The following is a 27,983-nucleotide window of genomic DNA, read 5'->3' on the forward strand; positions in this document are numbered from 1 at the left end:
AACATTTTTCCAGGTGGGGGGGACTGACTAGAGACTTGAAGTGGGCAGGCGAAAGAGACTCCTTCTCTTAGTAAGTCTTAAGTTTTTCGGGAAAAGTGGGGGAGCTTTAGCCCCCCCCCCCTCCTGGCTCTGCCGTCCCTGATCAACCAAGCAGAAGGGTCATAACTAGTAGAATAATATCCATAGGTCTCAACAGCAGGGATCGAGTGCAGTGAGGCGGGTATGACAAACACTGATGGCCGATAATCCCTCAGTATGGTCCCAAGCAAGTTTAATTAATGAGAGACCTATTACAAGGATTTTTAATTGAAAAAGATTTAAAAGATTTGAAGAAACTTTGCGCAGTGCAATACTTTGAAAAATACATATTGACTGGTAACAGTTAGCACTCTGATTGGTTGGTTCTAGCAACTGGTCCTCTCAACTATCTTAATCATGCAATAACAAGTTAATACCAGGCAGTGAATCTTGTTCTGGATAATACAAATGAGAAAAAGTAAGGTAAAGTAATGAAGATGAAGTGTTCAACATGACTCAAGCATGGGACAAAGAAAAATTCTGAGTCCCCGACGGGGATACTTGCAGTATGCAGGACGCATGCCACTTATCAACCTAGTAAAATGGCCCAGCTCACAACGAGTCTCTCGTAGCTCAGTTGGTTAGAGCGCCCAACCGGTATTTGGGAGGCCATGGGTTCGATTCCCGTCTGGGACTCTGAATTTTTCTTTGTCCCATGCTCGAGTCATGTTGAACACTTCATCTTCATTATTTATTACCGAGCTTAAAATTTACCATCTTTATTATTTACTAAGGTAAAGTAGTGTGAAAGTGTCAAGTCTAATCAAGGCTTGATTGCCAGCGACTGTCAAGGAAGTGTATCAAGGGACTAGCCAGAATCATTTCAAGTATAATCTTTCCTTACATATCAATTTTTGCTCTTCCACTGCAATCATAGAATCTACCCTTGAGATCAGAAGGCTACCATCTGCCTCAAAGAAAATGGCTTCCTTGCTACTCAAACACTTATTAGAGAGTCAGGGTAGCATAAATTGCAGTGTCTGACATTTGCAGACTGGAAACTGTAGAGGACTTCAGACTAAAAGTATATACTGTGTTCCCATTCCCATTATTACCATTATTGAGGGCTAACCATAAACTGGCTAACTGGAATGTTTTCAGGATAACCAGAGTGTTACAATGTATTCAGACTAGCTGAAGCACTATTCAGGCGAACTGGAGTGAATCAGAATGTCTGCAAGTCTACAGTCTGCAATTGTCACAGTGCATAAATTGAGCTACATAAAAATATGAAAATCACTACCGGAGAAAACTGGAGATGTCAAACAGAAACTGGATACATTTAGGATGCAACATAATCCCCGCTTTTTCCTCCAACTTTTTCACAAGCTTGATATCAGAAATAACAATGTCACGCGACACAGCTTTGCACATGTCGTACACAGTCAAGGCAGCCACAGTGACAGCAGTCAGCGACTCCATCTCCACTCCAGTCCTCCCGACCGAGTTCACCGAGCCTGTAATATTCACAGCAAATTTATTTTCATCTAATTCCAGATTTACTTCAGCGTGAGTGATGTGAATATTATGGCACAAAGGTATAAGATTTGGAGTTAGCTTTGATGCCATTATACCAGCCAACTGCGCAACTGTCAATACATCTCCCTTCCGAATTTTGTTTTCTTTAACAAGTTGGAATGCCTCTGGACCTAGATACACTACAGCTGTTGCTACCGCTAGTCTACTGCTGTCTTTCTTAGCACCAACATCTACCATTTGTGCATGGCCCTGATTATCCACATGGCTAAGTTTGAATTTGCAAGTATCTACCTCCATTTCTGAAGTTTTATTTTGAAGGTTGTTGCTTGAAGTTTTAGTGCAAAAACAATGAATGAACTGCCTCGACCAAGTTGTAAAAGTAAGAAGTCGGGGCAACTTTGTAAATCTGGGGGGAAATGTCACATGTTGCTTCAGCTGCAATGTTGATGGGTAGAGTCGTGTTGATTTTAACTCAGTATTGGTAAATATTCTTGATTTAAAATGCAGTGAATCCTTTGCAGCTTGAGACTGAATGTGAAAACGGCACAGCAATTTGTTAGATGGCTGCCATTTTATGGTGTTAAAGATTCCTGAAACGTAAATAATTTTAAGAGATCTCAAATGTTGACTCATTCACATGATTTCAGTTATGGTGATAGGAAAAAAGATACAAGATAATTTTGGACAATAGTGAAGGAGTTCACAAAATTAAAGGTGTTCCAACAACATACTCCTGATGAATCAGTTTAGGACAAAAGTATTAAAGCAGCATATAATTTTACTAAGTAATAAAGTATGGAGGTCGAAAAACATTGATGCTGAGAAGAAAACTGCTTTTAGTAACTCTTTAAAATAAAATCTTGAACAACCGTCATATTAAATTCTTTTAGAATATCAACAAATCGCCCAAGCGGACAGCTAATCAGAATTTAAAAAATCAACACATACATGTAGCTGAGAGAACCCTCTGCTGATTGGGAGGAGAAGAGAGCTTATCCTTGAATGATTATCTAAGCTCCTGCCGGAGCTTATCCCGGTTTCCGTAGCATTAAGCGGCTAGGAATATTTCTACTCCCCCCTGAATGGGATGCTAGTCCATTGCAGGGTTCCCCCCAGCATTATGTCGCCGGTATCCATTTATACACCTGGGTGGAGAGAGGCACTATGAGAGTAAAGTGTCTTGCCCAAGAACACAACACAACTGTCCCCGGCCAGGGCTCGAACTCGGACCGCTCGATCCGGAGTCCGGCGCACTAACCATTAGGCCACCGCGCCTCCCTCCTGGGGACACTTATAAATATTACAACTGATGTACTGCAACATTATTATAACTAACGATAAAAGGAAATATGAAAATCAATAATAAAAGTTATTTTAGGAGGTTCTCGCGCAAGCTAGCTTCCTCGGCGTGAAGGCTCGCGCGATCGAAGAAAGTCGATACAAAAAATTAGTAAATAAAAATTAAGACGTACCTGAGTAGCCACGACATGCGGCCATTCCGTGAGTAAAATATTCAGCTTTCTATTACTGAAGAATATTTATAAGATGATGTTTGAAGGAAGGAAAAATCCTACCGAACATAAATTGCCAACACGTCCGCCATTTTGAAAAAAGTATCTCATTACGCACGTGCAATGGCTGAAACCGCTGAACGTTGTTTCGCGGCCTCAGAAGGCGACGTCAGGAAAACGTTCTACACGCGTCTCCACGTGGTTCCGGCATGGTCAACATTAGAAGAGAAGAATTTTGATTGTTTTTGCAACAAATAATTGTGTGACGGTGACTGGATATGAGTAAAAATAAAAAACTAATCTCGTAACAAAACCCTTACATTTTTGTGAGAAACATCGTCGACTAGGCACTTCAAAGGTTTGGAAAGTCTTGAAGAAAAAGCCGGAAAAAAAGAGCCAAAAACTAGCGAAACAAACTAAAAAATAAGTAACTTTATCCTTGGATGATCACCTCAAAAGTCTAAAGACAACATTTATATGTAATATATGCACACACAACAGCCTTTGACAAGGTGAATGCAAATTCAGTACGTTTTGTTCAAGTCGCATAATCATCGCGTCCTGATTAACATTTTATACATAACACTATGAAATATGAGAAGCAACGACGCCAAAGTTATTGTAAAAAAAGCGCTAGGCGTACTTTTTCTGGTTAAATTTAACTTAAGGTTAAAGGAAGTTTTAAGAGAGTATCAAGCTGAGAGTGTTGACAATGAAAGAACGAAAAGTCGCTCGCTCAGTACAACGGTTTTGATTCCTGCAAACGAATAACGAATAACGGTTTAAATTGACCGAGAAAGTGTCTTATAAAAACCACAATTTACCCCTTGCCTTAGGTTAAACGAAACTCCATCTTGGCTGGAATAGGTTTAGACGAGAAAGACTGTTATGGACTGTTTAATCTATTAATATTAATTTGCTGTTTTGAGACGAATTTTCAACTGAGAACAAGATCACTACAAAATATGCACCTGAGTTTCAAAACTTATTTAAACTTCTGAAAATTAACGAAAAAGCTGCGGAAAAAATTGGAAAACACCCCAGACGCATGACTAACAATTTAGGCATAATTGCAGACGTCTGCGCTTCATTTTTACGCATGCGTTGGTGTTTAATTGTCCTTGAGGCAAGTCTGATTTAAATAATTCCCACATGGTCAACCCTTACCTCATTGAACCTAATATATATATTGTTTGATCAAAGCTATAGACGTGCTCGCTTAACGGCAGCACATATACTAAAATTGGAACGATACAGAGAAGATTAGCATGGCCCCTGCGCAAGGATGACACGCAAATTCGTGAAGCGTTCCAAATTTTTTCATTTTGACTACAACGTGAAATTTATTTCGAGGTCACCTGTCGATTTTTACAATAATTTTGAGAAGTGCAAATCTAAAGCATGGTTGCCTCAAACAGCGCTTTTTGCAATCTTAAATGAATGTTATACGTGTATCAGATCTTATATGTGCTTAACATGCGATTTTTTTACGGTTAGACAGCTAAATTTCGAAGAAATTGTTAACAAAACTTTATTAACGCAAAGCGCGGTGGTCTCGCGTGAGCGGCCACGCAAGATCATTCGTGCGTGAATGCTGTCGCGCGCTGATAACCCACGCGTGAATGAATAACAATCGAACAGCGATGACAGTGTCGAAGCTTTTCTTCGCGTTTTCTTGCTTCTCAAACTGGAAAGGACTTCAGAATTCCGTCCTAGACACAATAGACATCACTATAAACAACAACTACGGCAAAAAAAATTCCTTGTAGGTCCCGGAAAATGTCTAGAAAAGCGCCAAATCTCTGCAACAGATCATACGTTCGAATTATGACGGAAACCAGCACGCGAGTCGCGACTGCGGCGCTCGTGGTCGTGTGTTGCACGCACGCTAACCTTTTCGTGTGGTACGTGCGCGGATAGCAGACGGAAAAGGACGTGTATCGATGTCGAATCGTACTGTAGAGCACTGATCGACACACTACAGATATCTGGTAAAATTTTTACCTTTCTGAAGCCTACATCTTTACATACTATCATGGCCAAGAATAGCCACACTTTATTGGCTTTTTCAGCCACAAGGTTTTCCTCGCATCGTCCGCCATTTTGTGCCGCCATTTTGCTTGCTCAATCTTAGATCAATTTCGGCTTCTGTGATTGGCCTGTCGTGTTCTAAAATTGGTGAATACAGTCATTTGATCGGTTCATAGTGTTCTAAAGTGTTCCAAAATTGTTCTAACATTGCTCTATTAACTCGCGCTAGCTACAGACAGGCTGATTTCTCTGTTGAGTGAAGTCAAGAATTGACCAATGGGAGCCTTTCGTTGTGCCAAGATTTACCAGTGGGATGTTTTGGACGTCACGTAGCAGTAATGGCGGACAACATGTCGACGATAGTCGACAAGGCAGAAGTTGACCGCTTTGTGCTGCTCACTTGTATTCATTTTAAAGAATTTTGCTTGATTCCTATAGAAGAATACAACAAGTAAGTTGTGTTAAGTAATTGAGGTGTAATTACTCCGTAAAAACTAAAATCTTAAATTAAGACGTTTTTTCATCTTAGCGACTGGTGCCTAGATAAGACGGGAATTTTTACTTAATTTAAGACGCTTCATCTTAATCAAGATTAAAAATCGTCTTAAATTAAGATAATAACTACTTAAGCAGGAGTTGGGTTGGAAGGATTTAATTTAAGAACGGCAGTCTTAAAGTAAGATTTTTTATGTCTTAATTTCAGTTTCATAACGTCTTAAATACGAAGTGCCTAGATAAGATTCATTTTCGTCTTATTTTAAGATTCAAACATATCTTTCTTACAAGATGTTCCTTGTCTTAATTTAAGATTAAGGTCCAATGCAACTGCCTGGTGATTTCAAAAATAACGGTCACTCCGACTTGTTAGAATACGCGCGTCGGAGTGACCGAGCGAACCAAGGTGGAACAAACCTGGCTTGCTTAACACACAGTTTTTCGATAAACCATACAAAAATACAAGCACAACAAATATAGTAGCAAACACTTTATTAAGCGTATATATATAATTCAAACAAAAACATACACAGAGAAAAAGACAAAAAGGAAGATGTAGACCTTAGCTGTTTTCGTTTGACGGCCGAACGTAGTTGGAGCTTTATACATCTGTGCCGAGTGCTGTTGTGTATTCAAATCTGCTTCAGTTCACCCTCACACAGTCGTTTTTTAAAACCAATTCTAACTCCAGAAATTTTCCTTCTTTTCTATCAGCTCTGGAAATTCCTCCAAGTGTGAAAACATATCTTCGTCAAGGACAAAACATACCAGCCGTAATAAAATGTAAGGAACATGAGTAGCGCTGAGTAGCGCTGTTTATATAGCTGACGCCATTTTGGATCGAAATAAACCAATCAAAAAATTGTTCACTTAAGGTGGCTCGTACCGGTTTTTCTTGCGTGGGAAGTCTGGTGACTAGCGCGCGCGTCACGCTTCATGCCCACGAGTCACGCGCGAGATTTGAAAAGGAAAACAAACATGGCGGCCGAGTGCGAGGTTGCTTTTCTTCATTTTGAGAAAGAAATTCCGCGTTCAACTGAAGTTTTTTCAACAAGAACATTTTAAGTCAACTTAATGTTCGACAGTTAAAATGTTTTCGGATCTCGCTGCTCGAGTTACAAAAGCAAATTCGCATGTGCTACGATCGATCTTGTCGGAGATCGTGACTCAATTCCACTTTTTTCGTTTCAGCTTATTTGAGTTCGCTTTCAAACACATGATTATTCAGACAAAGAAATACTAAACAGTAAGACCAAAGAGGCACAACTGGCGCTAACTGAAACTGGCTAAATCCCATGAAATCCTGAGCCGAAAAGTTTCGCAGACAAAGCGAGGGGAAGTCCACGCGCGTTGCGCGCGTATGTGCCCGCAAAGATCAGCGGAAGTCAGAACTGAGCATGAGTAAATACCAAACTTTTAAAATCGAAATTTTAAAGTGCGCGGAAACGCGCGTGGGAATTATTGAGTTCGCGAAGGCTTTAGCAAGAAAACTAACCCGATGACCCCTATTTTTTATTGCCCTAATATTTTCCTTTTATGTAAAGGAAACGCCAGAAAAAATCTAAAAAAATTCTACGAAAGGAATTTTTAATTACTTACAAATTGCTCTTTTTTGCATTTGCAAAAAATCCGCTTCGTAGAATTTTTTTAAAATAATTATACAGTTTCTTTTTCATATGCTTAAAGTTATCACGAGAAAAAAAATGGGGGTCATCGAGTTAGTTTTCAAGATATAAGCACTGGAAGCTGAAAAAGGGTCCAAAAAAATCATTGCCTACCGTTGCCATGGTAACCACTGATGACGTAATTATTGGTATTTTGGATCAACAACACAATGGGTAATTTAATTATACAAAAATTTTGTTACGATCTTTAATTATTTTTTTGGCCATTTTCTTCCAAACGTCGCACAGTCAAAAACCTGAAAACTGGTACGAGCCACCTTAAATCGGGCGCCATTTTGGATCGAAATTAGCCAATCAGAAAATTGTACTGTTTCCCGAGAGGTCCTCCTTACGTAAAAGAGCAATGGCGGTCAGTAAAACGTTCTCCTTCATGCGACGGAAAATCCCGCTTAATTATTTTGATAAGAAACATCAACTTTCCGGAAATTAGATAATTACGAAAAATGCTGAAGTTGTCCTCCTAAAAAGGTTGAAACGGAAAGTCGCAAATGTTCATACCGTTTCTTTTGGAAGTTTCGGCTTTGTCGGTATGATATCACTTGAATTCTGGTTCTTGGCCGTGATAAATTTACGGCACCAAAATTTTTACATTTCGACCTTACATGCCATAAAATCCTTTGCACACATGACTGCATTGTACAGACGGTTATATCCTCCACATTGACTTCAAAATATTGTAGATGCCCACTTTCTAAATTTAAGACGTAACATGACTTAGTTAAGATGACTCCGTCTTACCGATCTTGAAATCATCTTAAAATTTATTTAAGTCGAACGACCTCCTTAATTTAAGATGTTCTTTCTCTTTAAATGAGAAAGTTAAGAGTCTACAATCTTAAAGTAAGAAGTAGCAATCTTCGATGAGAGGACACAATCTTATTATAAAACGGACCAGTCTTATTTTAATACCCATTCAAAAACTTATATTAAGATGGATTTGAATCTTACAAATACATAAGACTTTACTTGTCTTAAGTTAAGATGTATTATCTTAAACTAAGATCACTTTAGTCTTCTTTGTAGATGGTGGTTATCTTATGTAAGATGCTAATCATCTTAGTTTAAGATTTTAGTTTTTACGGAGTACAGTTCGTTGACGCCGAGCTCCATAAAACATCACACACCGGCATTCTTAACCGATCGAAGAACTTGTGTTTATATCTCAGATCGCTCCAAATATCCCCAGATCTTCACTCAAGTTCCTTTGTTGTGCCTTGTTATAGTTTTGCTTTGTTACTAAGTCGTGTAGTAACCGTATAATATCAGTTTGATTTACGCTTGAGTGAAGTACATGCCAACATTGTATTGACCTTTATTTTATTATTATTGGCTGCGGTCACATCTAGACTGCTAACTATAGTTAGGACGGCGTTAACTATAGTTAGCTATTTCGGTAATATGACCGCTTCTCTGTTCGCCCTAACTATAGTTAGAAAATTTACGCCTCGCTGATCCAAAACAATACACACTAACTATAGTTATACCCAAGCAAGGTTCATGGGTTAGTCTTAAGTTTACAAACGAAAAGCCAATCAGAATGCGACAATTCTTTTCGCACGTGCGAGATGGACCTAAATATGCAAAACAAAGCGTCAAGGGAAGGAAAACAAAAAAAAAAAAAACATGCCAAGAAATTACATATCATCAATGTTAGCAAAAATAAAGCTTGAATTCTTCGGTTTCTAGCATCCTTACTTCATTTTATTTTCTTCAACGCCGAAATGCCGTGCAAAAATAGAAAAAATAGAGGAACAACCGGACACAAATAAACAACAAGGGCTGTCATGAACTATAGTTAACTGCATTGGTGTGACCGCAAAGACGACAGAAAGCACTAACTGTAGTTAGGTATGACGTCACGTAACTTGAGACTAACCATAGTTAAACTTTAGTTACGTCGTAGGTGTGACCGCAGCCATTGTCTGGCGATTTGTAACTACAAGAAGACTCTATTTTACAATTGTCCAGCTGAGCTCGGTCAATTCATCGGTTACTAAAGCTCTATACATCAGTTATATAGCAATTAGGAATGTCTGTTGCTCTGCTAATTGATTAAAAATGCCATTTTTTTCCTTAACGAAATCAAACTGGGCAAAATGAATACGAAATTCGTTTTTCTCGTTGCTTTTTACGTAGATTAAGAAAAACTTGTATTTATGGGTTTACATGCCCTTTAAATAGATGCTATGTTATGCTGCACTATGTTTTTGCATTTCCGGATGCATTTGACTCGATCACGCTTATAAATTAGCTTGTTTTGCTCTACATTTAAATTCATACCCAAGCCTGTTTTTTGTTGACAAGCAGACGGGGAACTTAAGATTATACAGAGGCTGCCCGAAGGATACTTAATTAATTAAAAATTGTTAATATTATTATGAGTCTTTTGGCTTATTATTTTAAGTCTTATTAGACAATATATCAACATTTACACCCTATTTTGTTAGAAACTTGCTGTGGTATATTGAGAGTTATGATTGCTTGACAGACCATGGTACAGTATATGAGCTCTTATAACCCACCGATTCATTTTCACGCACACTTGTTGGACAAAACACATCAAGTGGAACAAAATCGGACCACGGGTATCAGACAAAATACCCCGTCTGATTATCTATCGATAACGATAACCAATAACCGATATCTGTTGATATTTGTCAATATCCTTTTGATAACCGGTGATAAAGTGCATTGTAGAAATTAATTGAATGGTTATAAAATAAATGAACCCCTTTCTGGCTCGCTGGTTTAGTTATTGCCCTTGGCTGAAAGATTGTCCTTAAAATTTCAACGTTGTCCTTGAAACTTCACTTCTCGGCCAACTGTTCATTTTTCAGACAAGCTTTCAGTTCTGGGCATTATCCTCCAAATAACAAACAAATAACAGACAACAAATATGGTAGGTGTACGCATCTACGAGAACAGCCGGGGAGCTCAAATATGCAATTCTTTGGGTGTTTTTAATCTTACAATTATTCCACTCACACTTGTTGGATATGAGGTTGAGTTGTAGCCAACTTTGCACTATGCCCCTCAATGGCTATCTACCATCTCATATTCAATGCATGCTTTAATACCAGCTCATAGTTACATTATATATTTTGGAATGTTTTTCTACTTTTATATTTTTTGTTATTTCATTCAACTGATTCCTACAATGTTACAAAACATATTTAAATAAAAATGTTTTCTTAATATAAAATTCTTCAATTTATTTTTCTTTTTTACCAAACTATTGCAAATCATTGAGTTTCTTCTCAGTCATCTGAAGAATAATTCTTCTTCAATATTGTAGGAGTTTGAGACACCAAGAGTCTTTTAAGAGTTGTTTAAAGGCCAGACATGTCAAGACCAAAGCATCAAGTTGTTGTTGTGGGCATCAAAGCATAAAGTTGTGTGGGCATGTCAAAGGGTATACGTACCTCTTGAGTACCCTTTGGACTGGGTTCAATTCAACTCCCAGGCAATTTTACACATGCTAAGGTTATTGACATGTTGTAATGATCCATTTCTTTATGAAATAAATTCAGATTTGGTTTGTTTTTGTCAGAAAATCACGGCTATTTCCAACGATCAGAATTCTTGTAATTCTCAGGTAAGGGAATCCCCTTTTTTCTCTTTACTCCGCTGTTTTATTGCGTGGGCTCAACAGAGACGATTTTTCGATGACACGCAAATTCGTGAAGCGTTCCAAATTTTTTCATTTTGACCACAACGTGAAATTTATTTCTAGGTCACCTGTTGATTTTTACAATAATTTTGAGAGAAGTGAAATCTAAGGCATAGTTGCTTCAAACAGCGCTTTTTTCAATCTAAAATGAACGTTATACGTGTAAACGATCTTACATGTGCCTAAAATGCGATATTTTTACGGTTAGACAGCAAAGTTTCGAAGAAATTGTTAATAAAACTTTATTCACGCAAAGCGCGGGGTTCTCGCGTGAGTGACCACGCTCGATCATTCGTGCGTGAAAGCTGTCGCGCGCTGATAGGTCAACTCAACTCACGCGTGAATGAATGACAATCAAATAGCGATGACAGTGTCGAAGCTTTTCTTCGCGTTTTCTTGCTTCTCACATTGAAAGAACACCATAGAAATCACAATAACTGACAACTGAGGTAAAAAACCTCCCTGTAGATCCCTGGAAATGTCTGCAAAAGCATTAAACCTCTGCAACAAATCATACGCTCGTAGTCGTATTACGCAGAAAAAATGTGAAAATTGCCCTGTTTAAAGTAAATATGTCAAATATGCTTTACTTTGCAAGCTCTTTTCAAAGTTATTGTAAAAATCAAAAGGACACCGAGAAACAAATTTGACATTGTAGCCGAAATGAAAAAAATTAGAACGCTCTACGACTTTGCTTGTCATCCTTTGCGCTAACAACATTGATTAGTAAATGCCCGCCGCAATGGTCCACCAACATTGAAACAACAGAGAAGATTGGACGCCGCACAAGGGAGAAGCTTTTCCAAAATTTAACCAATCAGCGTAACGGATATCCAGATGTTGACCAATCACATCCGTGGAAATTTCCAAAAGTTTCCAAATTTCCAAATCTGATTGCGTGAGTTCTAGCGTGAGTTGCGTGACAGAAATTAATAAAGTTCTACACGTTTGCTAAGAAATAACCCGGGAAATAATGATAATTTCAAGAAATTCTATAAATATTGAGCCCACTTCCATTCCAGGAAATGATCAAACTATTTTTCGAATTACTTTTAAACGCTAATTTAGTCGCTAGCTGAGTTTGTTTACGTGTGTTCATCGCAATCTACGTGTTTTTAGCAATATCAGTTCATCGCCGTTTGATCTGTCGAAGTTTCAGTGCTTTCACGGATATCTTTAGGGTTTGCAGCGTTTCATACTGCATTTGTTTTCTCTAGCGATTTCTATCGTGTCTAGACGCCGAGATTCAGGAGTGATTTGGCGATTTATGTGCTTGTTGTCCCTTAGATGAGCTAGAACACGTGAGCGCTGCGACGCTTTGTATTTTCCTGACTTTCTTCGTCAGCGAACTTAGATGTCCATTTCAGCTACTTCACACAGCCCAACTTTTGTATACTTTTCAGCAATCGAGGGGGATTTTTATAAATGAGTATTTGTGAGCAGCGCAAAGCGACGCATCCATCTTGATTCAATTGTTTTACTTCTCCGTGCGTGACGTCGGAAACGTCACGCGGAAATCTTGGAACAACGAAATGCTCTCATTGGCCAAAAGTTGGCACAACGAACGGATTTGATTGGCTCACTCTGCGCGCGTAGCATAGGAAGTGGATATCGTTCATGCGACACGCAATCTTCTCTGTTTTGATGATCAAGTGATACAAGTGCCGAGTTTTTCTCCGCGTTTCTTTGCTTTTCACACTGAAAAGGACCCAATTCAGAATTCCGTTCTTGACACCAGGAAATCACTATCAACAACAACTGAGGTATAAAATCTCAATAAGTCTCCAAAAATCCCTGAAAAGCACTAACACTGATACAGATCACAAGCTTAGTACGCGAGTCACGATTTCGGCGCTTCTTGTCGTGTGTTGCACGCACGCTAACGCGTGTTCTACACGCGTGGATAGCAGACGGAAAAGGGAACGTGTATCGATATGGAATCGCCCGCGAACCCGGGTCCGTGACACTCGCGACTTGAATAGATCTCGCAGGACGAATTTGCACGTCTCCGCATTTCTCAAACCTAACGGAAACATTTACGTCCGGCTATACACTCTTTTTTATATAAGAATACAGTTTTTCCGACCCAGGCTGAATATTCTTATTTTTCTGCCGATTTTAGGCTGAAAATGTTCTTATGAACATTCTTAGAAAATACCGTTTGACATTTCCGTTTTAGCAAGTATTGGGTAATCAATTACAAGTGTTTGGTGTCCAGATCTCTATCGTGTTACATTGTGCACATGTACCATTGCTTTTCGTTGCAGCCTGGCCGTTTTGGCTTAAAACAAAGCATTTCTCACAGAGATAAAGTGACGTAAATGAAAATACCTGATTTTGTTTCAACTAAAAACTATATTCTTTTCAAAATCTCAGCCTCGGGTTTATTCTTAGAATATTCTTAAAAAGTCGCAAATTTCAGCCTCGATATTCTTATAAACTAGATTTTTATAAAAAAGAGTGTAAATGTGAAAGTCCCAGTTTACGATGTTTCCGGCACGGAAATGTCGATTAACGTTTCCGTCATGTTTATGTCAGCGGATTTCCGCAATTGCTTGTTTCCGTTAGGTTTCTGCAAAAGGATTTCCAATGTGTTTGAGTAAATGAGTAAATTGAAATCTATTTCTTTATTTCTGGGGCAGGTTTTGTGAATGAAATGAAACTGCACTCGTCACATGTTTATTGTCACGAGAAATGGAAGATATCATAGCTTTTTCAGAGCGTTTGCAGTTGATTTTGTTGTGATGCATGATGAGCATATCCCACTTTTAAAGGTATTTATCAGAACGCAATGCAGCCTACTAGCACATCACTGCAAACATGCCAATAGTAACTAGGGTGGAGGGGGGTATGTTTCCTCTGCAATTGTTTTTTTTTTAGTTTGTGCACCTCTGCAAACATTTTTTTCGAAATTCCACCTATGTTTTGTTATACATATCGTGTTTGCAAACAATTTATTGTCTTTCTAGGCCCTGCAAACATTTTTTTTCTATATTTTCATACCCCCTTCTCCCTCCAAAAAAATAATGGTCCGTCCTTAAGGCACATCTAAAACCTGCTTAATGGCAGAATATTCACTGGTATCACAAATATACCTTGTTCATATCAACCTTTCCGTTGTGCATGCTAACTTGAGGTGGCGTAATTCAAGGCATGCACAGTTGGGTCACTTAAGCCAGATTTGCCATTTAAGGCAGTTAAGTCAATGAGATTGTAAGGTCTATTGGACAGGTTGAATCAATTGAGCAAGTTAGGTCAATTGAGCCAGAAGCCGGTTGTTTGAGGTGCTTGGGTCATTTTTAAAAGATGGTTGGTTCATCTGATGCAATTGGGTCATTTGAGCCGGTTTGGTACTTTGATGCAGTTATGTCACTTGAGCCATTTGCGCCATTTGAACATGTTGGGTTATCTGAGCTGGTTGTGACATCTGATATTGATGCAGTTAGGTCATTTGGTTCATTTAGGCTGATTGGGCCATTTGATGCAGTTGGGTCAATGAAGCATTTGGGTTATGGAAGCATTTGGGTTGGGTCATTTGCACTGGCTGGGTCACTTGAGCCTGTTTGGTCACTTGAGTTGGCTGGGTCACCTGCTAAGGTTAGGTTTTTAGGCTGGTTGAGTCATTTGTGTCAGTTGGGCCATTTGAGCTGGTTGAGTCATTTGAACCACTTGCGTCAGTTGAGTTGGTTGTGTCATTTAAGCTGGCTGAGTAATTTGTTGCAATTGGTTTCCTTGAGCCAATTGAGTCATTTGAGACAGATGGGTCATTGGGTGGGTTGGTTTGGTTATTTGAGCTAGTTGGGTCATTTGATGCAGTTGAGTCATTTGAGCTGGTTAAGTCATTTGCGCTGGTTGATTCATTTGATGCAAATGGTCACTCGAATCCACTAAGTCATTTGAGCAGGTTCGGTCATTTGAGCTGGTTGGATCATGTGATGCAGTTTAGTTACTTTAGCGGGTTGGGTCATTTGCACTGTTTGGGTCACTGGAGCCAGTTAGGTCAATTGATGCAGTTGCATGGGCCACTTGTGTTTATTGGGTCATTTGAGCTGGTTGGGTGATTTGAGACAGTTCAGGTACCTTATTGTTACTTATTTTCGCGGGACTTAATTTTCGCGATTTTCGCGATTTTCAAAAAATCGCGAAATTAAAGACCGGCGAAAATTAATTCTAAACGATTTCTATTGTATTTTTTATGCTAATTACGTATTTTTGGCCAAATCGCGAAAATTAAGTCTCGCGAAATATTCCTGTTCCATTTTCGCGAAATTAAGTACCCGCGAAAATAAGTAACAATAAGGTACTTTGAGGCAGTTGGGTCATTTGAGTTGGCTGGGTCATTTGAGTCGGTTGGGTCATTTGCACCGGTTGATGCATGCAGCCGCAGTCCTTTATGCCGGTTGAGTGGCTTGAATCAGTTTGCCCATTTGCACTGAGAAGAAGTATCGCAAAGTAGTAAAGTTTGGAGGAAGAGTTCTTGGAATGCATTGCTCGGTTTGTGTGAGGTAAACAAATGATTTCGGTCTTGGCGAGCGTCTTTGGCTGCAGATGGCTCGGATGGAAACGGATTGCAACTTGAAAAATTAAAGCTTACTTTTTCAAGTTGTTTCCGCGCGTCTTCAAAAAAATCGATATTTATAGCCGTAACTTGAATTTTATATGCAACTAAAGGATATATCTTCCTTTAGATGTTCGAAGTTAATCTTTTTTATAGGTTAAGTTGCCCACCACCAATTTCCGAACAGTTTAGGCCAAAGATCTTCGAATCCCCTTGACATAGCTCCTTTAATGACCATTAGATATTGTTTCATTCAAAAGATGTCGTACAGGACCGAGATACTCGTAACCAAACATTTCATAGTCACTGCGGTACTGCTCACCTAACTGTTTGAGATACCGAGGAGGAACCTGGGAATAGTATTTCATCACTTCAATTGTGTCTGTTGCTCGATGAATTCGCGGGAAACTTACGCGGTCTGCAATTCCCATCATCTGCAGAACAAGAGGCCCTTCCTCCCCCATGTTCTCAAAGTGACTAATAAAATCGTATTTAACATAGCAAGGATGGCACATTTTCTCGTATTGTCGACAAGGAGGGTTGCGTGTAACATTTTTAGAAAGATACTGAACGAATTCCGAAAAGCTAACGTCATATTCTTGGTATATCCCTTTTGGGTTAAAATCGTCAGGTCGGAGATGTAACACAATAAGTTGCCGGAAAATTCGGCTTTTGCCTCGCTGTGGTGCTTTAGGTGGATATCTCTCTTTGAAAGCTGAAAGCAAGCGGTGCAATGGCTCACGAACGATAAGAAACTTAAAATACGTTTTGAGACGTAACGATTGTTCTTCCTGCGAGTAATCACCGAGTCGTCGGAAAACGCTCCAGCGCCTAACACGAGGTTTGATTCCAAGAGCATCTTCCAATAGCCCTATCCACGTTTTAGAGGCCACTTTATGGAGTGCGCAGTAAATGATTTTGTTTTCATCGTCCACAGAAATGTACTGAAGTTCTTCCCGTGTCGGCTTCTCGTTAAATGAGTGCGTGAGGCAATAATCGTTAAGACGTTTTTTTCTTGCCTTTTGATTCTCTTCTGGATTTGGTTTGGAGCTCTCGATATTCCCTGCAACGACAAAAAAATTAGGACTTTAGGGACACTCGAAAACGTGCGGCAAAAAAGGACATCGCGAACTCCCTTCCATATGTCCCAAAACGAAAAAAAAGCCTAGAAAGAATGAACACCAGCTTAAAAAAATTTTCTACTTATGGTAGAAAATAAGTATTTTCGCTTGATATTGTCCTTGCCTTGACCCTGGGACATTGTTGTTGTACGTTCTGTACCGTGTCTGGTTACTAGGACTGGCACAATTTCCGAACGACGCTCGATCTCGGGATAGCTTATGAATGCCGTGTTACAACTTATATTTTTGCAAGTTTTTCTGTGTCGATGAAATATATTTTCTCCAAATCTTTATCACATTGTATTGATGTGAGATAATAATTTCTGGGTGTGCATCTAATATGGTGCCTACGAAGCTGTGACCACTACAAGGATATCCAATGAACATCACAAATGGCTCCACTCCATCATAGAGGGTAGTACAGGGGGGGTCTCTGGCACGATTCACTGGCGAAAAAATAACGAATCGAATCACGGATCACGGATATTGAAGTTTCATTTTCCCGAATCACGAAAATAGGTACTCTTTTATCCTGTTCTTACTCTACAAAGAGCGTTTGAAGAACAACTGAGGGAAGCTCTCGGCTTCTTGGTAGTTCCCGATAACTTATGAGACGTTACGATAATTATACGGAGGTCATATTTGAAACCATTTCTCGCATGTCTCGCGTCTCAAAAACACGCAGAATAAAGTGGTGAAATCACGAATATCGGTTATTAATTCAAGCTCTTCACGTGTCACGCAAAACCTTCCGGTCACAGGTCACGAAGAATAAATTTATTAAATTCACGTTTCACGGAAAATAAAATCAGCTAATCACGCGTCACGAGAATACCCCTGTACGACCCTCATCATACAATTTGAACAGTTTCTCTTCCCTAGAGAGGGAAGGATCCTCTTCTGAAAGACAATATGCAGATTTAGTTTGTTTCAGCTGTTTAAGAACTTTAAAATTTCACATTAACGACATAACGAGCAAACTGCGTTAGATTGAACATGTCGTCATGCTTAAGCGAAAATTGTTCACAGAAACATTGACAGCCAATAGATATAAACAATGACAGCACAAAAAAGAGTTTGAAAATTTGAAACATTTTTTTCAACACAATGCACCTAGTTGCAATAAGGTTGTCATAAAAAAACAAAAAAGGAAAAAGTCAAATAGGAATTAATTAATTAAGCGTATGCATGAAATTTATTCGTACAAATGGCCTCAAAATGCCTCAAAATACGAATAAATTAATTTACCTTGTTACAGCATAAAAAAGTGGACTCAAAGTGTGCAGATAAAAACTCGTGAGTTTTCTGTAAATGCTATCAGTTATGGAAGTACGCTAATTAATTCCTATTTGCCTTTTTCCTTTTTTCTATGACAACGTTATCGCAATTAGGTGTAGTATACGTATGTATAAACACACAAATTAAAAATGTTACAGGGTAATGTTGTAATAACATGTTAGATACTTTGTGTCTACGTTGTGATTTTGTCACTGCAACATGTCGCTGCGACATGTCATTGCACACAACATGTCCCTTGATAAGATATTTGCAACAAGAAGATGTAAATAATTTTGGTACATAATCTTGTCCATGCAATTTATACTCGAAGTCCAGGCGGCTTCCGTCTCAAAAACTTACCATTTTTGAGGCCGTTTTCTTTCCAAGAGAGCATTTGTGGAACATCAGGTTCTTCATTTTCCATTTTACTGCTAACAATGTAAAGAGCTACAACAGCGGTTACTATCAGTGACGTGAATAGCAGAAGAAATCTCCTGGAGGCCATGGTTATTTTCTTAAAAAGAAAAAAGTTGACAGATCTAAGCATTACTTTTAACGAAGACTTGTGAGAAACAGATTACCGTAACTGTTTTATGTAGCAACCTCCTTCCTTCTTTGAAAAGCTTCCCTCTCCTATAAAGGTCGGGACACACTAGGCGACGGGTCGCTGCGACAACTCGCTCCGTGTGTACTGCTTCAAAAGAAGTCGCTGCGACAAGGCGCTTGTTCCGTGCAGTGCACACGCAGTGAATTTCGAAGATTGGGATTGTGAACTAGTTTTCATGACGCTCTCTCATTGGTTATTTATATTTTGTCGCTCATTTTGTCGCTGCGATGTAAAAGTTTGAATTCGTGCGACACATCGCAGCGACAAAATTCTGTCGCAGCGACATAGATTCTCGCAAGAATGCACCATGCCACACGAGGCAACATGTGGCAGCAACTTGTCGCCTGGTGTGTCCCGACCTTAACACTCCCTGGAACTTTTAAGTTCCAGGGAGTGTATTCAAAAATTAAAATTTTTGAATACCACGACCACCTCTATAAACCCCTCCCCTCTATCTCTGGATGGTAAAATATAAATAAAAAACAATTTTCTTTTAAAGTAATGTAATATTGTCTCGATGTTTCCCTCGACTCTCGGGAAAACAAACGAAACTATCTGTTTCCCTTAGTACCAGACATTAAGTGTATGATATCAACTTTTTACCTAATTATAGGAAATTAACGCTTCGTGAAATTAACGCGAATTTCAAAAATTCGCGTTAATTTAAGTCGCGTTAATTTTTGTTAACGTTAATTTCCGCGCCGTTAATTAATTTCCATTATTTTGGCCCCAATTTCTCGATACAGTCTAGACGTCTTTACTCTTATGAAAAGGTATTATTTCATCAGGGTGGGAATCTGCCGGATCACTAAAACTGTGAAGAATGCTCGAATCGGTCAGATTCCTTTGTGTTAAAGTAAACTTGTTCCTGTTGTCTCAACAAGTTCTTTTTTCCTTTGTGTTCGTCGCGTTAATTTCATTCATTTTGAAATATTACCCCCTTTTTCGCGTTAATTTCTTTTATTGGGAATTTTTTTTCCTTCAAATCGCGTTAATTTAAGTCGCGTAAATTTCAAACACCTTAATTAACACAAGCGTTAATTTCCTATAATAAGGTATCTCTGCTATTTCACACTCATGAACAAAATCTCTTTTCGCGGCCATCTTGATGTCGTGTGAAACCAGACTCGTTCCCAGTCGCTCCCGAGACGGTTTTGACTAGAACGCATTGCATCAAGGGAAGGTATATCATTTCTCCCCAGTCTTTTTTCACCTTTGAGAAGGAATAAGTAGGGACTGGGAACGAGTCTGTGTGAAAACTCAATTTTAGTGACGTCACGTGAAAGGAAAGCAAAGAATTCAAACAGACTGAATAATTACTTTAGGAGACCCATAGTTTCACACACCAGTACTGAATAGCAGCAAGTACACACAATAAAGGTCCGATATTTAATTTTCAGGTTTTGGGCAGTTGTTTATTAATTGCATGATAATATTATTAATCAGTTTAGGTAAAGAAAAATTTCCTTCTTTGAGCATTTTACGAATAGTTTTAATTCAGAACAATATCAACTTAATTAAGTTTAAAGGAGAAGTTCACTCCAGAATGGCCATTTATTTTCTTTACGCCAATAAAACGTTTACACAAAGATATGTTATTCACCAAAATTTCAGCCTCCAACGTTCGCTATAACCCTACGAAATCTTTCCCAAAACTCAACAACTGAACGCCGCCATCTTGGAGCTGGTAATGTATGTGTGACGTCAAAGAGCTCAGCCTGAAGTTTAGCGGAAAAATTTTTGTTGTCGAAACTCCTTGTTTTTTGTATTTTTTGGAGCTCTGTTTGAGCAAAATGGAGCTGCACAAACAGGAATTTTGACAAACAAAAGCCACTACAAAGAAACAAGGAGTTTCGAGTATTAAAATTTTACCGCCAAGCTTCAGGATGAGCTCTTTGACGTCATGCATACATTACCAGCTCCAAGATGGCGGCGTTCAGTTGTCGAGTTTTTGGAAAGATTTCGTAGGCTTATAGCGCACGTTGGAGGCTGAAATTTTGGCGAATAACATATCTTTGTGTAAACGTTTTATTGGCGTAAAGAAAATAAATGGCTATTCTGGAGTGAACTTCTCCTTTAATTTATTTCTTACTGAGTGTTGCTTCAAGTTGCTTTCCATTTTGACAGTTCTATTGAAATTTCCTTTTCCCGCTTGATCAAGAGTGCGTGTATAAAATGGTTAGCATAACTCGAACTTCGACTCGCCGAAACCGAAATACTGGAAAACGTTTCAAAATTGCAAAAAGGCTTTTAGAAAGTTTAGCCTGGAAAGTTGTGTTTTTTTTAAATATGCTGTTACTTCGCTGATGTGGCAGTGCACTTAGCTAGGATCTTTATGAAATAAATATTATTTAGAAAAACGCGCACTTTAAGTCAAGCGTAAAAATGGAATTTAAATTTCAATAGATCTGTTTTGATGAAAAGCAACACTCAGTATAAGCATAAGAGATAAACTTTTAAGGCTGTTAACTTAAACTGTCTGTAAAATGCTCGCATTTTTAAACTTTAGAGAGAAAACGTTTCGATACATTAATTGATCGATGTATACAACAGCAGCAACAACAATTGCGGTGAAGTTAACTCAGAACCTGAAAACATCGGACCTTGCTTTAAGTTCTATTGTGCGCGCGTTTTGTTATTCAGGTCTGGCACGCACAAGTTCTCACAATTAAATATAGCCAATAATGAAGTAAGTAAGATAAAACCCACCTTTCTGAGAGGAGCTGTGTTAGATAGGCTGCCACTCTGCTGATTAAATCTTTCTCCTCCGAGAGCGGTTGGACGAAGTCAAAGTATGTAAAACCATTAATTAAAACGGTCCATAAACTCCTGCTGTGATTAGTTTAGGGTGGTTAACCTGCGGATGGGGGGAGGGGTACTCCCATATATGGGCTATATAGGTATGTGCCGAGGGATAGGGTATGGCACTGGTATGGTTTTTGAGGTTCTCGGTCCTTAAATAGGGTATAATTTTTGCTCCTTTTGGCATTGTGTTCCCGGTGTGATCCTTAGATAGGGTACCTAAATTCTATCAACTAAAAAGAACACACAGCCAAACGGAAAAAGGTATTTTAAAATTGAACTATCCTGTTTAAGTATTAGAAAAGCGATTTTATAAAGATTTATGTTTTGCCTTGTGCGGTTAGCTGTTATTTAGGTCATCACGGAACGCTACTCCTCCCCTTAAGGGTATAATTTTCGCTGTTTTTATCAGTCAGGGTTTTTAAACCCTAAAAGAACTTCCGCGGCACACCCCTATCCGAAATTCATGGGAGTACCCCCCGGGGGGGGGTTACCGTGTCTGTACAGATTTGAGCTTGTACCGTTGTTTGTTTTGTTTGTCTAATGGACAGTCAGCTTCCTTCGCAAAAGCTCTTTGCACTCGTGAGGTCAAAAGCATAAAAATAACGGCAAGGGGCCTGGATGGGTTTCTTATGTAAAAAGGGAGAAAGTAATGGATTTTTTATTTTCCAATAATACAGGGATCCCCATCCCCTGGTAGAGTCGCTTGCTGAGTTTGTTTACGTGTGTTAGTCGCAATCCAAGTGCTCTGAACAACATCTGCTCGTCGCCGTTTGATCTTTTGAAGCATAGTTAACTATGGTCGAAGTTTCAGTGCTTTCACCATGTTTCACGGATATCTTTAGGGTTTGCTGTTGCTCATTTATTAAACATTACAGGTTCTGTTAAGTGTTTAGTCTATAAGACTATAATTTCATCTAGTCGGTTAAACTTTTTACTTCAAAATCAACGCAATCTAGCATTTGGGAATAATTATTATTATGACAGTATATAAAATACCGTATTTATTCGATTAAGCGCCCTGGGCGCTTATTAAATTTTTGGACCTTGAGAGTGGGCGCTTATTCGAGGCTGGGCGCTTATTAAATTTTCGCGATTTTCAGCAAAAAGTAAGTTTGTTTATGTAACAAAACAAAGCAAAATTTCGACTGTTCATCGAAAGTTTCTGAAAAAATACTAAGAAAACTCGGTCATGGGGGAAGTCTTCTTAGTAGTACTTAGTCAATTTCAATAATCAATACTCCTCTTGTGCACTTCAGTTTTTTTGTGGGGTGGGGGGTGGGCGCTTATTCGAGGCTGGGCGCTTATTAACTTTTCCTACCTTCAGGGTGGGCGCTTATTCGAGGTGGGCGCTTATTCGAGGTTGGGCGCTTAATCGAATAAATACGGTAAATGTAAAATTTTGTTCTATTTATACTACCGGTATGTAATACAATGATGACAAATGTTGAAATGAAACTGTATGTCATTTACAGTTGATCCCACTCTTACGACAAGTTGACATTGAATCATTTGAAATAATGCTTTAATTCCAAATCTTGCAAGAAAAGAGAGAAAAAAAACATTAAATAGCAACAAAAAATGGAAAAGATAGTTGCTTTTTAATTTCCCGTGTGCCGCTATTTTGGATTTTATGACATGGAATGGCACTATTTCAAACAATTCAATGTCAACTTCAGTGACAGATCCATACCTTCAGGTAAGTAGATTAAAGGCCTGATCATCCAGACTCCAAGAATAAAAGGGGGGCCTGCTCTCGAAAAATAATTTTTCTCAGTCCTACAGGCCTTCATTTGGCATGAAAGTACGATGGGGGGGGGGGGGGCCTCCCCTAGATCCGCCACTGAACTTATCATAAGACTAAGAGTGGACGTTCCCTTTAAAACATTTGAAACAATATTAAATTTTCATTTGAAACATTAACAATCATAACAAAAATAACTTTTCAACCGATATGTTTATCCTAGACATGCCTATTTTTAAACCATGACTTCCTTGAAAGAAAACATGAAAAATGCGAAGAAAACAAAAGACCATGCATGATAGACCAATACTTCAGTTAGGGGTATTCTGTTAAGACCTAGAAGCACCTCTAAACTAATGATAACTCTTTTCTAAACAAATTCAAGTTCTAACAAATCTTAAGGTCTTTGAGCCTCTCCATGGGTACCCACAGTCTTTATTTTCTTTGCAATTTTTTTTGCAAATCTTCGTTTTATTTAAGCAGATCTTCGTTTTACGGATTGAAACAGTTTGAACGTTTATTCAAAGTTATTCGCAGTTGATAGATATTTCACTTCAGTAACAAACTGCATCACTCACTGATTAAATTAACATTTAAATTCACGAAAAGTAATATAAATAGTTTTTGAAACAATAAAGGTTTTTTTTTCCCGGCAGTGACTGTAAACCACTGTTGTTAAAATCACAGTGAAATGGGGCAAATACCAAAATTCAGAAATTACAGATATTTTCTGTAGTGTTTACGAGTTTTGACAGTTTTATATCTGAGTCTTCAATTTGATCACCTGAATTTTGGTCAATTTTAGATCTTCGCTTCAATCTTGAGATCTTTATTTTTATTTTTCCTGCGGTGATCTTCGTGTCTTCGATTTCTTCGGAAATACCCATAGAGAGGCTCATCTTTTAAAGTTCAAGGATATTTTCAGTTTGAGTGAGTCTCAGGTTGAAACTGCAGAGGGAGGGCCACTAAAGAAACCCCCAGTCAACTGTTTGAAAACTTTCCAAGCACAATGCTCATAATCATGATGGCTGAAAAACTTGACCATCCCCCCCCCCCAATTCACCTACTACCAGCTCCCTGCCCCCTCCATAGAAAACTCAGAAATTCCATTTTTTTTTTCAAATTAGACTATCAACACTTCCATTATGAGACAGCTATGTCTAATTGGGGTACTACCATCTTGAATGTTATAATTATTTTGGCCTGAACAGGAATGCTGCAAATTGACCATAGTCAACATCAGTTGAACCACAGTCAATTTCTTGACAATTCAAAAAAGAAAACTTCACGCCTTGACATTGAACATCACAAAAGCCATCGCACCCCAACCATGATTCAGGACCATCTATTTTAGCTTCAATGCGATACCTGATCCCTTTGTGTAAAACAACTGGAGAATCAAACATAACATCAAAGCCATAAAAGTGAGAAAACCGCCGTGTCTGCAAACGCTTGGAAGAAAAAGTTCCTGACTTTGAAACTTTTGCTGTCTTGTAAAATCTGTCTATAGGGCCTCTTATTTCTAAATTTACAACATACCGGTAGTCACTATTTTCGCTACCAAACATTCGTATTCCATAAAGCAGTACATCTTTGTCTACCTGCAAATCAATGCAATCTTTCTGATCATTGTCATAATCCCATCCACCAAGATTTGAATCTCCAAATCTGTAACACAATAATCCAGTTCCAACCCTTTTCTTTTCCGGAAAACCGACTGGAGAGCTCAGAACTGAATTGAAATACTTCATAATATCAAACACTTCTTCTTGGGTGAGAATCTTGTAACCAAGAACAACACTGGCAAACTCTTTGCTCTCCATTACTGGAAAACGTATTTCTTTTACAATAACTTCCCCAAGGATCTTTCTTTTCACGTGGCCATTTGCAGTCAGTCCTTGTCTTTCACATTCCTTTGTAGCCCAGAGATCAACAGCCTTGAACAACTCTACCTCACTGATTGTCAATGAATCTCTCTTGACAACTGAGTCAAGTAAGGATCTCTCAATTGTCGCGAAACCCTCTGATTTCACAGCTTCTTCGGTTTCTCTGTCAATCAATTCCCAGCATTGATCTTCAAGATCTTTCTCATTATATTGCTGAGCATGTGACAGAACACAAAACACGTTACCTGTGTTCACGTTTTTGTGCAGAAACCGAACGCATTCATCAGCGAGGCAAGGTAATACTATGTATTTCTTTGCCACATACAGCACTTGCATCACATTGTTTTCGTTTAATTCCGCCTTTCCGCTGTACATGTATCGTAGCATTTCTAACAATCCCTCGTATTCGCAGTCTGGCAAGTCAACAGAGTCTGATTTATCGGCTAGTTCTCCACAAAACATCGCGAGAAACACAGGACTACAGATCGACAACACAAACTTGTGAGCAGGAATCGCCATCTTGGTTTGCTTCGCTTTGCGCTCACCTTCGTCACTCGATGCTCTAACAACAAGGCTTACATCGCTTAGTAGCTCGTTATTAAACATGAAGAGACCTCTTTCCGTGATGCTTGCTTTAGCCTTTTGCCACTTTTCGTCAAAAACAGCCATGATTTCTAACAATTTCTATGTCGTAGTTTCTCGCAGCAACAGATTCGAACGAACTGCTATCCAATGAGCACTTGCGCGCACCAATGGCGCGGGAAATTTCTGTCACGCAATCCAAAACAATAGGCCGATTTATGTGACAACTTTTATTTGCTTGCGTTCTAGCAATTATGATCTAAGAGGCTATTGTAAGCTTAATCAGTCTACCTTTAAATCAAAGTATTTGCATAAATCTTATCGCTACAAAACTTCACGTTCATGGAACAACCTACCTGACAATATAAGAGGAGCGTCCTCTCTTAGAATTTTTAAAAATTTACTGAACAATGTTAACCTGACCACCGAGGCCAACTGTTGTTGTAATCTTTGTATCGATTAGTTTACATTTTTAAATTTTATTGTCTACATAGTCTTTAAATTTTATAGACTAGTTTTTCAGTTTTAAATTTTATAGTCTAATTTTTGTATTTTTTTGAATAGATAACAGGAGCCCATAGATATATTTTTACATTGTAATTTTTAGGGCCTGTTTATATGAAGGAGAGTTGTCCCTGGTAGGAGGGTTACCCTCCATACCGAGCCACCCCGGGTGAGAGAGCTTTTAATACGTTTCTTTACAGATAGCTGCGAACTGTTTATATGAGAAATTGCAAAGTTGGCTCGGGGGACAGGGTGACCCTGGGTGGCGGGTCACTCGCTTTAAAGGTAGGGTGACCCTGGGGAGCGAGCCAACTTTTTTTCCATATAAACAGTTTGGTTATTTTTGCCTCGCCTACCAGGGACAAGTTGACACATACGGAGCATGCGCAAATGCTGGAATCGGCCAAAACAATATCGAAGTCGGCGGTAAATTTGTCCAAAATGGTCTTCGTCGATGCTTCAGCGTTCCTGATTTTAGAAAAGGCCGCCATAATAGATATTTCAAAATAACTCTCGCCAGTCTTTTGAACCGACAGAGCCAAGTTTTGGCTCGGTCAACAGGGACAACTTTCTCATATAAACGCTCGGTAAAAGATAGCGCGGGGGAGAGGGTAACCCTCCTACCAGGGACAACTCTCCTCCATATAAACAGGCCCTAAGGGCCTGTTTATATGGAGTAGAGGTGTCCCTGGTAGGAGAGTTATAGCATATGTGGTCCCAATCTCGTTCCCAGAGTCCACGTTGAAATAACAGCCAAATATAGTATTTTTAATGAGTTTGATATTAATGCAACATCTTTATTTCTTTGTAACAACATTGATCCTGCTGTATGTCGATCAACTGCTGCTTTTGTTTTTCAAGCAATGTCTCTTAGGCATGAAACTTTATTTTCGAATTGATAAAATCGCATTTTTGTTTTATTTCTGATTCTATTTTATATATCTTAATAATTTCTTAATTGTACCGTATTTACTCGAATAAGCGCGCCCCCGAATAAGCGCCCCCTCGAATAAGCGCCGCATTTGGGACAAAAAAGTTAATAAGCGCCGCCCCCGAATAAGCGCCGCAGTCCCGATGCGGCGCTTATTCGAGGACCTCCGTTTAACTAAAAGCAGCACTACAAAGCATCACTAAAACAAACTTGGACATTTCTTTCCATCAAAAGCTATGTTTTGCAGCTTAAAGTGATTGTTTTACCACTCGCCCATTAACATTCTTACAATACGGAGTTCTGTTAAATGTTGTGAAGGCCGCGAACTTTGCCAGGACAGCTAGCGCCACTTCTCTCTTCAGCAAGAGACGAATACTGACAATCAATAGACGCTATTTTCAATTACTGTAAAAGATGAGATTCTTTGTGGCGTCCAAATTTTAAATAAGCGCCGCCCTCGATTAAGCGCCGCACTTGAGGTGCGAAAAATTTAATAAGCGCCGCGGCGCTTATTCGAGTAAATACGGTAAGTAGGTAATACCATGTATTTTTCATGGAAATACCTCAATAAATTGTTGTTGTTGTTGTTGAAATTCTTCTGAATTAAAATGAGAATACCAAAGGTAACAGGATGCTAGTAAACTATCATTAAAATTTTCCTCGATCATGTTGCTTGTGATATTAATTGATTAGAAGGCTTGATGAAATTTCAACATAAGTTTTCTGTTGTTGTTGTTTTTCTTAACCGAGTATTCAACTAAAAAAATAATTCGTATATTTTACAAGATCTCAGTTTTCATACATCCAATTCTTAACTTTTATCAGTGAGTGGACTTGAGATGCAAGCTCACAAACATCATGTGTAGCTAAATGTGCCAAATGGGTGTTGGCGGCTAGGTTGTGTTTCTGCTGTCAAACTGCCTCGTTTATAATTATGACATGTTTTTTTTATAGAGAACTTAAACCGGATCTAAACACTCAATCCGTGCAAAACTTTTTTCACGTACCTTAATATTGTTAC

The 27,983-nt window shown here is 38.8% G+C and overlaps 3 protein-coding genes and 1 non-coding gene across 4 annotated transcripts; 1 reads left to right on the forward strand and 3 right to left on the reverse strand.

Moving 5' to 3' along the window:
- Window positions 1–814: 814 nt before the first annotated feature.
- LOC144630398 (cyclic pyranopterin monophosphate synthase-like) lies at window positions 815–3,156 on the reverse strand. Its single transcript, XM_078488765.1, is given in 3 exon segments — window positions 815–1,395; window positions 1,398–2,147; window positions 3,030–3,156. Coding segments are annotated over 3 exon segments (810 nt in total). The 5' UTR covers window positions 3,055–3,156; the 3' UTR covers window positions 815–1,360.
- A 1,123-nt stretch (window positions 3,157–4,279) lies between these two features.
- On the forward strand, window positions 4,280–4,388 carry LOC144631248 (U6 spliceosomal RNA). The gene has a single exon (XR_013566704.1). It is a non-coding gene; the product is annotated as a U6 spliceosomal RNA (small nuclear RNA).
- Window positions 4,389–15,734: 11,346 nt separating this feature from the next.
- LOC144629671 (carbohydrate sulfotransferase 11-like) lies at window positions 15,735–18,411 on the reverse strand. Its single transcript, XM_078487899.1, has 3 exons — window positions 18,267–18,411; window positions 17,472–17,528; window positions 15,735–16,570 (listed from the first exon to the last, which is right to left on the reverse strand). Exons 1-3 carry the CDS (start codon window positions 18,409–18,411, stop codon window positions 15,735–15,737), a joined length of 1,038 nt encoding a protein of 345 aa, XP_078344025.1.
- Window positions 18,412–24,177: 5,766 nt separating this feature from the next.
- LOC144630368 (BTB/POZ domain-containing protein 6-like) lies at window positions 24,178–25,646 on the reverse strand. Its single transcript, XM_078488734.1, has one exon. The coding sequence runs from the start codon at window positions 25,612–25,614 to the stop codon at window positions 24,253–24,255; it is 1,362 nt and encodes a 453-aa protein (XP_078344860.1). The 5' UTR covers window positions 25,615–25,646; the 3' UTR covers window positions 24,178–24,252.
- Between the last annotated feature and the right edge of the window lie 2,337 nt (window positions 25,647–27,983).

The sequence above is a fragment of the Oculina patagonica genome, chromosome 11 (assembly GCF_052425735.1).
Source record: "Oculina patagonica isolate OP01 chromosome 11, crgOcupat, whole genome shotgun sequence".
Taxonomy (NCBI): Eukaryota; Metazoa; Cnidaria; class Anthozoa; order Scleractinia; family Oculinidae; genus Oculina; species Oculina patagonica.

Coding starts and splice junctions, on each gene's coding strand:
- LOC144629671 (XM_078487899.1), bottom strand. CDS start 18,411: ATGGCCTCCAGGAGATTTCTTCTGCTATTCACGTCACTGATAGTAACC. Junction 17,529..18,266: donor AGAAAACGGCCTCAAAAATG/GTAAGTTTTTGA, acceptor ATTGTCTTTCAG/AAGAGGATCCTTCCCTCTCT. Junction 16,571..17,471: donor CAAATTGTATGATGAGGGTC/GTACAGGGGTAT, acceptor TTGTCGTTGCAG/GGAATATCGAGAGCTCCAAA.
- LOC144630368 (XM_078488734.1), bottom strand. CDS start 25,614: ATGGCTGTTTTTGACGAAAAGTGGCAAAAGGCTAAAGCAAGCATCACG.